Source organism: Ambystoma mexicanum, chromosome 2p (assembly GCF_040938575.1).
Source record: "Ambystoma mexicanum isolate Mex_15411 chromosome 2p, UKY_AmexF1_1, whole genome shotgun sequence".
Classification (NCBI taxonomy): domain Eukaryota; kingdom Metazoa; phylum Chordata; class Amphibia; order Caudata; family Ambystomatidae; genus Ambystoma; species Ambystoma mexicanum.
The window spans coordinates 1,352,785,935-1,352,801,586 of NC_090923.1; the positions used below are offsets into that span (position 1 = coordinate 1,352,785,935).

The following is a 15,652-nucleotide window of genomic DNA, read 5'->3' on the forward strand; positions in this document are numbered from 1 at the left end:
GAGCAAAGGGGGCCCCTTTGACTGGGCATCCCCTTCGCCTTTCCAAATGAGGAGTAATAGCGAAAGAAGCCACCCCTCCATTGTTGTCCCCTAGGACGAAAAGGCAGAGGTTGTCTGACAGCCGTGCCCAAAGATTTGGCGGCCTCCTTGGAGGTCTGCAACTTTTCAAGGCTCTCTTCAACCTTGCTGCCAAAAAGATGCGACCCGTCAAAGGGCATGTTGAGAAGATGGGCCTGCACATCGGGGGCAAAACCGGACTTCCATAACCACGCAAATCTGCACCTGATGGTGCTCGTAGCCATGGACCTTGCGACACAATCTGCAGTGTCCAACCCAGATTGAAGGGAATCACACATGGCATCCTTGCCATCATGCACAATAGCTATAAAGCCATCCCTTTCCTCCCCTTCGGGAATATGCTCAGCCACAAGCGAAATACAATTCCACAGAGTTTTTTGGCACAGGTGGAGTTGGCCGATTTCAGGGCCATACTCCCAGCAGCAAATAACTTGCGCATCCATGCATTTATCGTCCCTATCGGAGGCCCTAGCCACCTCAACCACCAAACTCTCGGGAGTGGGGTAAGTGGACAGGTAGCCAGGGTTGCTACTCGATGGGCGGTATTTCTTAGACAAAGGGCCTCATTACGAGGTGGGCGGTAAGGGATTACCAGCACCGGTAAGGGCACCGGTGCCAGTAATCCCTTACCACCCTACTACGAGTTCCCTTTGCAGGTCCTCCCTTAACGCCTGGTTTTACCAGGCGTTAAGGGCGGGACCCACAAAGGGACTTTGCAGCACAGTTATTAGCGCCTTCCCCATTCCCATTGAGCCCTATGGGGACTCAAATGAGAATGGGGAAGGGCCCTGGTGAATGGGGAATTACCGCCCCTGCCAACCTTGGAATGGGCCGGTAATAGCTCCATTCACCAGGGGGGAGTCAGTAAGGATTTGGAGGCAGCCATGGCGCTAATACCGCCATGGTTACCTCCAATCTCGTAATGACCCCCAAAGACTTGTTAACTGCCACAATAGACTCTGGGGAAGTCCAAGTAGCAGCCACCCTTTTTTGAAAAAACACATGAAATGGCAACAACAGGTTAGTGGACGGACCGTGATCCAAGATGTCCGTAAGGTCATCCTGATCATACTCGACCTGAGGCCTGGTCCAACCCAGGTACTCGGCAACTCTCAACATCAGCCTCCTATAAGTGGAATCGGCATGGTCACCAGGCTCGGGTTTCCCAAATTACATCTCAGGAGATGTGTCAAAGCCACTGGCATCATGTAAGAACTGACGTAGATGTTCAATCCGACTGTCCTCGTCAATGAGACATTCCGGAGCATTTAGGCATCCCAGAAGGCAGACCAAAAGGAACAAAGTCCCCATCAGTCCTCTCTTCATCATCATCTTCCTCATAGATGTTTTGGAGGGACTGGAAAATCTCCTTCCTAGGAAGAGGAGTGCACCTCTCAACAGGAATAGGTTTCACAGATTTAGGAGGAGCCTTTCTTGGAGGTTCCAGAGTCACAGGGACTTCCTACGGCAAATCCTGCCCAGTAGGCGTCGACGGCGTGGTACTCGCCCAGGCACCACAAGCAGATACGGTGCAGGTACGTTATGGACATTTTGGACCCGCAGTCCCGACATTTCTTAAAGCCAGACCGTGGGGTCGTCGGGATGGAAGAAGACATAATTGAACAATACGAAGTGAAAGACACGAGGCGCACCGAGTTCTCGAAGCAAACGCATTTGCAGAAAAAATGGAACTGAGGCTACGGGAGCCATGCGTGCTACTTATAACATTCAATGACGTCACCCTCGACGGAGGCCTCCGAGGGAAATCGACCCAACTCTATCGATGCAAGGATGCCCTCTGGCGTAAACAATTCCGAAGCAGCACAGCTGTGGACATACATGTCATAGATGAGGAATACGTTGGAGGACACAATCCATTCGAAATATATATCTTGGACATGAAAATGTAATTCTCTAGTAATAAGTTAATTACGATGGTCTCTTCTGGTTCTCAGTGTCTTATTTATGAGCTCCTCTAGCTACTGCCAACTACCCATAGGTCTTGTCTTCCAGATGGCGTAATGCTCATCAGTATTTTCAGTACCTTCGTTAATGGTTTTCTTAAAATAGTCTCTCTTACAGACCTTCCTCTGAGTATTTCACCATTTCCACTCGACCCTTCTGGGGGTTGCTTTATCTTTCATGGATGAAGCACCACCACTCCTGCGGTCTCCCTATTAGACTCTTTCGCTGAGCCCTTGGTGCAACATGTAATCTTGACTCATAGTACTTTTCAAAGTCTCTCATTAAGGGATTCCACCACTCTTCAGCAGTTAACTTTGGCAACTACTTCCATCCTTCATAGGATACTATTTCCGGCTATCTCAAAGCCATATGCTTAATATCTCTACTTTGCTTCGTTTCTCGTGATATATACACGTATGCTTTTTCAATGTTCCAACATCAATTTTGTAGTTTTTACAACTTCTTTCATTTAAGGTATGTACCTCTGGCGGTCTCCCCCTTCTCCATTCCACCCCAGTAAATTTGTTCATCGTAGGTGGCGTTAGGGGCATTCGCACGGTCCTGCTTCTTTGGCTTGTCTCCTCGCTTCGCAACCAGCCCACTCTCAGCATCTCTGTAGGATGCCATGCTCTGCAAATGCTAGCTGACAGGAGTTTCCAGGTCTCCCACTTTTACTGGTGTCGGCATCGTTAGACGAGCCCCAGGCCCACCAGTGCTACCGTGGTCACACCACCATGTGTGACGGTCCTCCAAGCTGTGTCCTGAGAGCAGCTTTTCCGCTGTTCGAGTTGCCGGGTCTACGGCATCTGTCCGACGTTGTCTGCAGCTTGGATTGCAGCAGGCTCTGTGACTCCACTCTTCTCCGCCCCTCTAAGGCGTAGCTACGCCAGAAGGCTTCCCTTGCGTATGGGTCTCCTTCCTCTTCTCTCATCCACTTGTCCTTCTTAAATACAGGTTCGCTCTTAAAGAGATATTCCCTTTTCCTTCAGACGTGGTTGATCCAGCATTGCCTGGAGCCAAACAAAAGGGAGACACGTTATTCATTACTGGAGGAAGTCCCATTCATGTAGATAAGGTGGCTTGGATAGGGAATTCCTTGTGGGAAAGTCCTTTTCCCATAAGGGGAAGTCACTCCCAGTGAGGTCCCACTTAACCAGACTCCTAGTGAGGGTCTTGGGCACGACAGGCTCACACCCTAGCCTCAAAGGGGGTGGCTCCACTTGGGGTGAAGGGACGAATACTCTCGATTCATCACAGATCACTGTAAGCTCAGCATGCGGTAGCTGGAGGGTTTTCTGTTTTTGTGTGCGATATTGTACGGTGTCGACTACCCACTAGTTGGTTGGTTGTTGCCTTCCATGCATGGGGAAATTGTTGTATACCTCCCCTTAAGGGTGTTGCATGGGGGTACACTTTGCAACTAGATTGTTTAGAGCCCATTCTGCATTTGGCAGGGCACCTGGTGCATGTCTTCACCTTTGTTGGCAATACCAGCCTGGAAGGAACTGGGTCTCGGTGTACTCCTGTTGTCCTTTAGGTCAGCTGGTCTGGGTGGTTAGAACACCTTGATAAAGCTGTTGACAGGAATGCGCATGTTGAGATATATGACCTTTTCTGGTGATGGCCGATACTTTTTGTGGGAAGGTGCAGCCAGATAGAAGGCCTAACAATTTTATAGTTACCTCTTCTTTCTTTGCTTTTTCTAAAGCATCATCTACTAACTTCCCAGACAAATGTTATCTACCTAGTTGCCTATTTATGAGCGTTGCTTGCATCTCAGTTAAAAAGCAGTTTAGGCTCTGCGAGGGCCATCATTACAGGAGGGCTGCATTTGCTAATGGGATATGCCATCAATAGCCCTTCTTGAATTATGGCCTGTGTCAGAGTTCTGACACCCATGAAATATAACTTTTAGCAGGGGCAGCGTGTTGTCCCACTCTACACTATCACACCTTCTAAATAGTGCTGTTGCAGGCAGTTGTTTCCATGGTGAGATGCATCTGCTACTTTATCGATAACATAACTGGGAAACACTGGGTTACTGGTCTAGGTGCTTCTATGGTCTCTTCGATAATGGCATTGTCCCTTTGCTCTTTATGGCAAACCGCTTTTAAATAATGCCACTTATGAGCATAGGTCCTTTTTGGGGAAGTTTTAGATTATTAAAAGAAAGTATAAGATTTCTCTCGATAGTCTTCCTTATTTTCACATCATACACACTTATGAGTGCTCAGAGTCCTGTGGCCCTATGGCACCCTTTTTCGCCTACCGGCATTTGGAAGGACATGCAGCCCATTCCATGATGGCTGCTATCATGGGAAGATGATCGGCCAGTCCCAAGATGGTAATATCCGCCTTCAACATCGGAACGCTCATGGACATCTGCACCAACCGGAACCAGATCCAAGTTATCTCAGAGCCAACTAAGGAAAGCATTACATTCCCCCATGCTGTGTTTTCTCTTGGGTTTCACATTTGTTAGGGAGTTTCATTTTACCCTGAGCCATAGCGGAGTCCGAGAGGGATCAGCCTTACCTTCTGAGGCCCGCCAGGTTTCACTATACTCGGGTAGGGCCGTCTCATGATCCTCAAAATCACCTTCTGTTTTGGAATCCCCCATCTAGATGGATAAAGTCTACCTAAAACTTTACAATACCTGGCCTTGTTTCTCTTCTCTTTTCATGTTGGCCATGGCTTGAGCAAAAGTGAGGCTCGCCATAGTGGAATCTGACTTGTAGCATGGTAAACGTCTTTGTTGTTCCTACTCTTCCTGGTTCATCCTTTTCACCCCTATTCATATATAAAATATGACTCCATGTCCAGCTATTTAATGAGCTGCAAAGTGTATCCTGGGATGGTATGTAGGTAATGGGTTGTTCCCACAAAGTTAAATGGTGATTTGAAAATAAATGTAAGAGTCTTTTGCCGCCCTCTGTTTTGAAACAGCTTGTTTCCTGACTTTGAGCGGCTACATGTCTCCTGGCTCTCGGCTCCATGTTCGTGTGAGTGTTTGTCTTTTCGTGAGTACTTTGCTGATGACCCATTTTTGGCATCTGGTTATTCAGTGCCAATCCTCTTGCTGTCATGTTTTTCAGCAGCAGATGTCGATGTGCGTCAGGTTTGATCCGCTTACAAACGTGTTTGGATGCGTTTATTTCCTTATGTGTTCCATTAGCATGGGCAACCTTCTTGGTCTCCCTTCAGGTGATGCTTGGTATGTGAAGACTCTGCCCTGGCCTCAGGTGGTGACTGGGTGCTGACTCCCTTGCTTGTTTTAGGCAGCAATTTAAGCAGTGTCTGCCCCGTCCAGACTTATGCACATCATGTGGTGGCATCTGGGCTGTCCTTCCTGGAAGCTTTTCGGCGATGGGGGTTCGTCTGGGCAGGAACTCTTGGAGTTTATTTTATTTGAGTCTGGGGTGACATGGTCTAGGCCTGATGTATTCTATTCCCCTAGCAATTCGACTTCGACTAGGTCAGCAACGTGTTCCTTCGAGTACTCACTTTGGCAGCCTCCATGGCACATTCTGCACAACACCGTTTCCTGCTTTCAAGTGTTTTTGGTTTGAATTATTTACAGGCTGCACCTGCTTTCTCAGCATGGTCCCTTGACAACATTAAAGTGATTTATTAGGGAGCTTTCACAGTGAACAGGCAAAATAATAAAGAGGGTGGGGTAAAGTACAATGGAAATGTCAGATTTACTCTGGTGGCATTGATAAACTGGAAGTTCAGGAAAAAAAAAAAAAGAACGATCAAACTGGCTTTTATTCAGCTTCATAGTGTTGCAGGTTCCCTTCCAGCAATGGTTTTACACTACAAAAAAAGATCCTTAACTGATTTACTGTTCTGATAGTTCCTTGCTTAGCAACATGGTGTGAAAGAAATTCTAAAGGAATGCCATTAGCTGGAATAAGTCTATTGAAGTATTTGAGATTTACAGTGCCGGGACTTCTCTTAACGGGGTTCTGGAACATTCCTCGGCAGCACTTTTCTATCGATACCTCAGTAAATGTCCTATCTCTATTGTTAAGGGCGCTCTCCTTCTGTAACCATCTCTGATCGGTGTACTCCCAGTCTTGCCCACCATCCTCTCTATCCTCACCACCTTCACCTCTTTGGATACTGTCAACTTTTTCACTTGCCTGAGCACCATCCGTCCATGCAGCACTGTCACCCACAGGACTAACCCTATGGGCACCTTCTTCACTTCTTTAAGTACCACACTCCTTTCTACTGCTTTCACCATCAAGTCCCTCCCCTCCCTCACCGGCCCCACCCCCACAGAACCTTTTTTGCTTCTCTGGGAACCACGATCCTGTGTACTACTCTTACCAATAGGATCTTCAGAACCTTGGTGTGTTCTTTGCTCCTCTAATCATTACCCTCCTCTTTTGTAGTGATGCCCATTTTGGCCAACTCTCCTCCACATCTTGCTTAGTGTGACGAATTGAGGGAGCTCGTCACTTATTCCCATAGGGAAGACACCCTCCATCCCCTCGCCGTCCCTCAGGAGGCCAGGGAGGTGAGCCCACTCGGCAACACCCTTCCTAGGAGTTGAGGCAAGTGGGACCTCACCGGGAGACACTCCCACTTTGGGGGCAAGGACTCCCATTCACTGTGGGGAACTCCCTGAGGCCATCCACATCATGGACTTATATAATACACTACAATGTTATCATTTTCACAAAGATAATGTAAACCAATATTATCAGTAACAAGAAACTGAGGATATACCTTTAAATCAGACTATCCAATGGCTGTGCCGAGGAGGCCGATAAGGGAGGATGTGCCAGAGAACCAGCGAGAGAGGGTGGAGAGCTCAGAGAGAGCCCAAAACCGAGGGAACCAGGGGAAGCCCCTTGTACACAAGAGAACAGAAGAAGGCAGGGCTGGCATAGAATGCAGAGCTTGTCTAAGCCAGAGCAGGTGAATCTATGTCATCACTGCACCGTCCATAATGTAGATTACTAAACTGCCGACTCTCATTATGGCGCGATGCAGTGATCACATAGATCACTGACACGTGCATCCCCATAACCGCCTCCCCCTATCCATTTACCCTTTCTGGAGCACACTTTGAAGTGTGCCGCCGTCTCTCCTCCGACCCAGTGGCGTCAGTTCTCGCCCACTAACGTGGGTCTGAACTGGCATTGCAGGGTCTTTTTTTTCAATTTTTCAACTTCTTTTCCCTTTATTGTCCCCTGCAACCATCTAATGGAAGTGAGGGACACCCCTGCAGCCCCCAACGGCAACTACACCCACGCAACCCCTGCTCCCATTAGTCGGTGTAGTGGGCGTCGGCATGTTATTACCACGCAAAGGCACAGTAACAAACAAGTCTCAATTTTCGGGGTGACATTTTGGTATTATTCTGAGCAGCTCCAACACGAAGCGAGAAACGCTTGGAGACAGGCATGTCAGTGCGAAGGAAATCCAAGTCTGGTGGAAGAGAGTTCAGTGGTGGTGTGACCACAAAGCAGTCGTGGTTTGCAGTTCCCTCATACAACAACGGTGACACCACCAGCGGGAGGAAATCCCTCAAGGTCCAGATCACAGCGCAAGTGACCTTTAGAGGACGAGAGAGAGGCACAGGGGAAAAATGCAGTGGAAAGTAAGCCGCAGAGTTACAAAACAGATGAAAGAGAACACAGAAGGTAATACGGGGAACGGGACTAACAGAAGGGCAAGAGGGACTCAATGTAAAGCAAACGAAACTCGTACCAGTATTGGTGTGAAGGGAATTTGAAATGAAGTAAGAAACCAGAACTGAGTTAATGAAACAGAAAGAAACAAAAATACTACAAAGTGGGAGGAAAGAAGAGTTGGAAACGTCTCTTGTTGAGAAAAGGGAAAAGACAACCCATATCTCGAATGTAAAAAGGAGAATCTAAAAGGCAAAGACACTTGGGGACTACAGTCTTCTGATGGCAATAAGATAAACCTCATTCATGAGACATCACTCTGGGAAAAGGTGAACTGTAATTGGAAATTGAGTATTAAAAGTATATGACAGGAGAACAAGATACAAGGGGACCTGGAACCCTACAAGAGAGACAGTACGAATTTGATCGAAGATAATTAGAGTGAAAAAGAAACTACCACTCCCATAAGGGAGCTACAGAATTTAACTAAAAACATAAGAAAAGACTATTTGCATTTGGTTTACTAAATAGAACAGAAGAATCAAAACAGAATCTCTGTAACCAAGAGAAGGGAGTCATTCTCCTGGTCTTAGTTATATTAGTGGTAAGGTTAGATAGGTTAGATTTGGATAGTGGGCTAACTTGATTTGGACATTTACACTGACGACGAGCACCTTAGTTAGTTAGTAAATAGGTAGGGAACACTGCATAGTCATAGGGAAAGATGGGCCTTATTTTATTTTAAATAAACCTCACAATAAAAATGTCTTAAGCGCGCCCTTCTTCTGATCCTCCACATTAGGCTTTTGCTACATCCCCTCTTTGGGCTCCGGCTCCAGTTCCTCCGCTGAGTTGTAGGAAATGGACATTATTTTGGGGTTGCAAGGATGCTTTGCCAGGATCTCACAGGATTACACAAAGGATACACTGGCAGGCAGCAGGTATTCTTCAGGTTACTTTATTCTAGTAGCATAGTGCATCAGATCTCATCAGGTACATTAGTAGATAAGGAAGCACAGACAGGAACCCACTGGCTCCCACCACCCAGGTTACATCTTTCCAACTGCCCTGGGTGGAATTCCATTCACACAGAACATTCTCCTACCATTCCAAACCTGACATCATACCTTGCATACACCTCCTGCAACCAAGAATCAGGAAGAAAAGTCAATCACACCACCTCCTTCCGTTACCACCAAACAAATACCTCAGAATCAGACAGCACCACACTCAGCATCTCAACTGTAGAACCTCTGGTACCAGAACAATAGTAAAACCATGTGAAAGACTGACCAACCGGGCGTAACTAACCTCCATGTAACGGCACCACACCAACAATGCAACCAAACACTACCATCTCAACAAGTACTCAGACACCTTCCACCCACCACTGCCCGATCACCAGCCTGACACACTGGAGCATTAACCTGCCCCCCTGGGCCAACAAACTACAAACCAAACCATCCTGGAGAAACTAAACACCTCCCGTCCACCACTGGCAAACCTCAGGGCTGCCACACCTGAGCACAAACGGCCAAACCGGTAAACCAACTCACAAGGCATCAGCCCCAGAGGGTTGGCCAGACACCCTGAACCCTCAACACCAAGCACTAAACCGTACCGGCTGGGCACTGCCACAAAGCATATCAGATCAGATTTCATCAGGTACATTAGGAGATAAGGAAGCACAGACAGGAACCCACTGGCCCCAACCACCCAGGCTACATCTTTCCAACGGCCCTGGGTGGAATTCAATTCACCCAGAACATTCCAATCATTCTCCTATCATTCCAAACCTCACATCATACCTTGCATACACCTCATGCAACCAAGAATCAGGAACCAGGAAGGAAAGTCAATCACAACAGAGGAGTACCAGCTCTTACCCCTTGTACTCACTCTGCTACTCCTGGCCTGAGAAACACTGCTAGGGCAGCAGTGCCAGCGCATTACAAACTTAAGCAGAGTTTTTCTGGGCTCTTTTTTGCATTATTTGCATGCACAGACATTCTACACTACAACAATAATCTGCCCAGAATCTCTTTATTTTCATTTCTGTACATACTGCATGACATCATGAAAATGTTGCATGCACTTTTTTCAACAATATTACAAGTACACATAAGTATAATAGGATTGCTGTGATCACCAATAAACATGAATGATTACATTTGTATAGTTTATGCTGCATTTACACAGCAATACTGATCTGGAAATGATCAAATATGCTAAGCTGCACCCTTGGATATGTATCTACACATATTCAACGTGTTTAATGCATCTAATGACATGACACTATGCGGCAGGGTGATTGTATGAGCCTGCAAACCTGCATTCACATGAGGACTATTCCTGACTAATGAGGCATCATCTGGCATACATTGTATTTAATGAGGCATTTGAAGCTGCACATGCATATATAATGGCAACACCAGGGCATGTACCTTACATAAAATAGCTTTAGCTAGATTATGAGCTGGTCATATGATGTCAGTATTTGGGATTGTGAGACTAGTTGGTACATGATGGCTGCAAAAACATTTAAGTCTGTACCTGGCAAATGCGATTATAAAGGGTTTTGGCTTTTGAAACTGCACTTCTCATATGATGACAGCACCTGCACATGTGAAACTGTAATTTGCCTATGCTGACCATATCTAGCATGTGAGCTTGCAATAACATGACAGTAACTGCATTTAATGAGACTGTACTGGCATATAAAGGCAGTGCCTCAGACCTGTGTGTGGGCGACTGGCAAATAAGTGTTGCATGCAACGTTCATGAATATATATTTGGTAACTAAAATAACCCTTTGTCTGCTAAAGAAACCTTTTGCTATTTCATCCATCTTATACAAATTGTAGTTTTTGTTCATATCCGTTTTTGTTCATATCTGTGACGTGGGATCAAAGACTTTGTAGCATCACTTACAGTGACCCTGCAGGTCAAAAGGCCATGTGATACTATTTCCTGTGCTATAATAGGGTGTGTAATGTAATTTCCGTTACCCCTAGCATTTTTACGGATTGACATCCTTGGTCTATGACTCCTTCTCGAGACCCTGTCTCCTGAGCTCTAGGGCTCAATATGGTCCAGCGTCCTAGGTCTTTTCTCCAGTCATCTGGGCCCAGGACAGTCTACACTCTCTCCTACAACCAGCTAATGTTTTGGTCTCTGATGTCTCCAGTTCCTACTCCCAACATCTACACTGAATGACTGGGGTCTCTGGGTTTTATAGGGCTCGGTTTACTCCTCGTGGTCTGAGCTGTGTGTATTGAGGGTCTGCACCAGTGTTCTTTGGTGTGAGGATGGGATTGGCTGCTTCTTCTAGGTTCACCCGAGATTACCTTAGAGGCCAAAACCCAGCCTTTAGCGGGCTTGTGCCATCTTGGAATCAACTTCCCCCTTCCTGTTAGTACTTAGCACTGCCTGTGGAAGACACAGATCCCCCTGTTTGCCCAGCATATGAACCTGCTACCAGAAACGGCCTCAGCGGTCCCTTTAACACCTCTGACCTCTAAATATAACAAGAATGCTGACTCTTGGTAAATGTGCTACTGGCAGGAGAGTGAGAAGTCGGCATCTGAGGGTTTGGGGCATCTCATTGTGCCTCTGAAATGACTTTCTCCTAGAGGATGCGCTGCAATAGTAAAAGTATGAGTTTTAAAAGCACAATACTGTTTAACTGATTGGTGATGAATCATCGTGTTTCTTTTCATTCTTGAGCACTTTTAGTCTAGTAAGCAGGAGCTCTAACGCTGCCTCTCTTGGGGGTGGGAAGTCCATAGGATTTTTTTCTGTGACTGACCCCCTATCTTGAGATAAGGGGCCAGTGAGGGTGACCAGGAAATCCTCCCCATTCTACCCCCGTCCCATCATCATCATCTATCTTGGACAGGGGCATGGCTTCCTCCTTCACCCCACTCAGGTTACTTAAGGGGCAGCAGACTTGAATATCAGTCGGGATGATGAGCTATATGCCACATGACACAGAAAAGGGAGAAGAGTAAAAACACCAAGAGCAGAAAAAAATGCAGTGAAAGAAAACAAACCGCACTTCTTCCTCCAATTTAGGAGGTAATGGCCATGCAGTTGTTGGCATCTTATATATCCTCCTTCAAACTTGAACTTCACAACCACCATTTCAGAAGTCCGAAAATATTTCTGTTTATGGCCAGCTTTTTGAGAAGGAAAATGTCTCTTAGGATGTAAGCTGTTGTACAAGTAACCCACTACTCACTGGCGGTGGCCAATGTCTAAAATGATCATTGAGCATTATGCAACATGGCCGACAGTCATCCCAGGATGTATGGCTTATTGTATGAGAGCCCTACAATCACTCTGTACAATTATGCAGTATTAAGTTTTGAGAACTGCTGCTTTATTGCAGGACTAAACGCTTGGCCAATTGTTGAACCTCCATTTTACATTTTAGCAACTGCTTTTGCATGAACAGTACACTTGAGTGCAGTATACTACTGATAGAGCCTGCAACAACTTGGCATGTACAACATCCAGGACTGTTTTACAAGAGGGGAAAAAAGTATTTCTAGAACCCAAGTATTCACTCACTACCCTTTACAGGTTCATACAACTCCAGTGGGCCACATCACCCTTTAAAGGCATTAAGGCATGTCAGTACCCACATCGTATTTTACTGCCTGGCCCCAGCTCAACTATAAGAGCAGGCCGGATTAGTTTCAGAATTTTAAATCATCTAGAAGAAGCCAAAGGCCAATCTGCCAACATCTCGACTGTGCTATGCATAATGCATCGAGATGGAATGCTATTTACACGAACATTCATGCTATTTACAAAAGCAGGTTCCCGTAAAAGCAAATATCACAGCCAGCCCAAGTGATAATCCCCTCCCTGCATGAGATTCGATAGCGAAGGTGAGCATAATTCCAAACCCCAATTGCCCACTAGATAACCACTTTTAATGTATGCGTGGCTTTCTGCGCTTCCACCACCTTACCCGTGTCATTGGCACATGTGAAGTGATATGTCTGGGCACAGCCTTTATGGCAACAGCTGACGGAGGCTCCTGCTTGCTGGCAGCTCGGGCAAACCTTGAAATGTAGAAAAAGAGAGGAGTTATGAAGCGTAATTATGAGTTTGGACATTTTATGTGTCACACTGAATAATCCAAGGTCAGGGAGACGCCGCAGCCAAGAACACCTCATTTAACCTGCCAGACAAACTTGACAAATACACAACCTCGTCTTTGACAACTACCCAAAAAGAGTACCATTTTGGTGGTTCTGGCACTATGGCGAGTTTAGGATTTTGTTTGCATTATTTTGACAGCAGCCTTGACTTGATTCTTGTAGCTCTAGGAAGCGATTGCCAGTGTCAGCAACATTCAAGTGCTTGATCTAGGGCAACATTTTACTCCAAAAATAGGATTCCCATTCAGCATATGATTGCATCCATTTTTGTGGATTCAGAATGAGGTGAGGAGGGACAGGTTGCTTTACAGTCAAGTAGGGCATGGACTTAGCCTGCTGTTATAGGGCATACAGTCACAACAAATACAACATTAGAACAATCTGGCATCAAATCCAATTGAAGTAGATTGTTTGCTGTCACAATTCTACTTGCCTAAGCATTTTAAGTAACAATGGACTAGTGGATTTTTCCACTGTAAGCAACAGAACCTTTGTGTCTCTCATGGGACAGTTTAAGGTCTTCACTTTGTACTTGGTGTCTCAACAATGTGCTGTCATGATGGTAGAGGTTCTTTACTTAAATGGCTTAGAAAACCTATGCTGTGAAATTCAATTCCATTGATAAAATGAGCATTTGCTGATAACATGTTGAACGATGATTCACCAACCTCATTGATATCATACATGTCTTAACCCAGCTCCAGCTGCCAAGTCTAATGGCATGGAAGAGAGAAAACCCACCTGTTGGTTGCTGGATGAATCTTTGCAAAGGCTATGTCCATTTAAGGGTCCTAACCAGATGCATTTTGACTTTGACAGGAACAAATACTCTTTTTGGTCGAGCACTGGTCCAGATTTTGCACAGGCGTGAGCTTTGTACATTTCTGCTCGCTATTGATTTCCCATAACCCTGTCTGCTCCAATACTGCACTGTTTTCAGTCGCCAGCTCTGTTTTTACTTTCACATTAGCATCATTTCTCTGTTCTGGTGATTCTAGTCTTCATTTTCTTCCGGGAAAAAACAGTAAACGAATTCAGAAAGGCTCATCCATCCGCTTCTGTGAAAAATAACTTAACTTGTGTAGTCATTCATGCGCCTCCCAGCCATATCCTGTGAGCAACACGACGAGGTTCCTAGTCTTTGCCACTTGCCCGTGCTTACAACAAACAAAACTATGCTCACCTTTGTATTTACAAATTATCATCATCATTTCTCATAGCACTATGCCTCCGAGAAAACTTCCAATCTAAAGTAACTTATTTAGCATGCACATTATTTGTAGGTTACTAATACTTGTTTTACACTAAGTGTTCTGGTATCATCCAGTTCCATCTGATGCTAATACCTAAACCTTTCTGTGAGTTATCGTGGTCTTTACACCGGTGTCATGGAGCAATCCATTAACAGTTAAATTAATTCATTTTTCCAATCAAGCATTTCACAGCGCTAGCCTTACAGGTGGGGAAAGCGTACATCTGTGCTCAGAACTACTGAACATGCAGAGCGATCCATATTTTGAGAGATTTCTGTACTTCGTTAAGTAGGGATTGGGCCACATGCACCATAAGCCTGCAAGTGAAAGTGAGTCCAAAGCAGCTGCCAGAAAGATTGACTGTGTAAGGAGATTGTGGGCAAAAAGGGATTGAATAAGCAGGTATTTGTCGAAATGCCAGAATGTAACACCACCTGGTTGGGATGGTTCTCCAAATAATAATCCAACCCCACGGTAGGCTTTCCAAGGCCATCCTTTGAATATCTCAACCTGGGCTAAAATGGAGGCTAGTGTGAAAGGGTGGAGAGCCCGCATTAAGGGGATCAGATGAAATAAGATTCGATTGCAGTTTTATTTAACAATGTTTTGCTTTAAGTGCTTGTTTTCCAAATGAGGTCCTTACACAAAATTTCTTTATTGCTGGGATACTGGACTATCTCAGCAATGTGCTGCATGCAAGCACAATTACTGCCCCATGTCACTCATTTTAAACTATTAACCTTATCCAGATAGCTAAGAAGTTTCTGCGTCAATTGACTGACAGTGTAACAACATTATGCTACATTGGTTTCTTTTATTAGGCTTTTGCTTTATTCAGCTGTTGCTGTATGTCACATTATATCATGTTGCTATGCCCAGGCCTTCGTTGTTCTTGCCGGCAAAGGCAAACGATGCATTTCTCCACACAGCAGACTGGTCAGGGATCAAACCCTATCAGCAGAGAGACTGGACACACCAAGAGGTGAACAATGTTTGTGGTGCCTCTTCTATGCCAAATGAACGCACTGGCCGATCAGAAAGTAAAACCTTCTTAGTCCAGGGTACTCGCCTCTTCCGCAGCCTTGGTATTGAGGTTGGTGGTTTCCTTTTCTCCACCGCTCCAGATTCACCTTCTTTGGGTGAAAGGGCATTGGAAGAATCAGAACATTATCACCTTCCTGAAAGGAGTCTCTATCAAGGCACACAATAAGCATTGTTGTATAGCAATTTGCTATTGAATTCTGGCGGTTTGCTAATTAAATTGCCACTTGTGTAGCAAAGCTACCTATTTAAGTTACCCTTCCCAATGAAAACATAGCTCACCCTGCATTCCTCTCTTGCCTTCAGGGCTCTCTCTATGCCCTTTTCTCAGTTCACTTCAAGTTCTAATGGGCTAATGAGAGAGAGCACAACAGCAATCCTCTCGTCCACTCTAAGTGCCAAAGGCCTGTCTGGGAGTTCTAGGCAAGTTGTTTGTTTTCTTTTTTCAAATAATTGCAAACCTGAAAAAAATCAGGATAATACTTTTATTAAGTTAACT

At 45.5% G+C, this 15,652-nt stretch overlaps 1 protein-coding gene across 7 annotated transcripts in view; it reads right to left on the minus strand.

Annotated features, from left to right (window-relative positions):
• RAI1 (retinoic acid induced 1) overlaps positions 1-15,652 on the minus strand; it is a 2,051,579-nt gene that overhangs the window by 170,480 nt on the left and 1,865,447 nt on the right. For all 7 annotated transcript variants that reach the window (XR_011302221.1, XR_011302217.1, XR_011302220.1 and 4 more), the window contains one exon: positions 12,667-12,760. Coding sequence is in view for 1 of the 7 variants with exons in the window: in XM_069645726.1 (XP_069501827.1) it covers positions 12,667-12,760 (94 nt within the window). In the remaining 6 variants the exon portion in view is untranslated. The remainder of the gene's footprint in view (positions 1-12,666; positions 12,761-15,652) is intronic.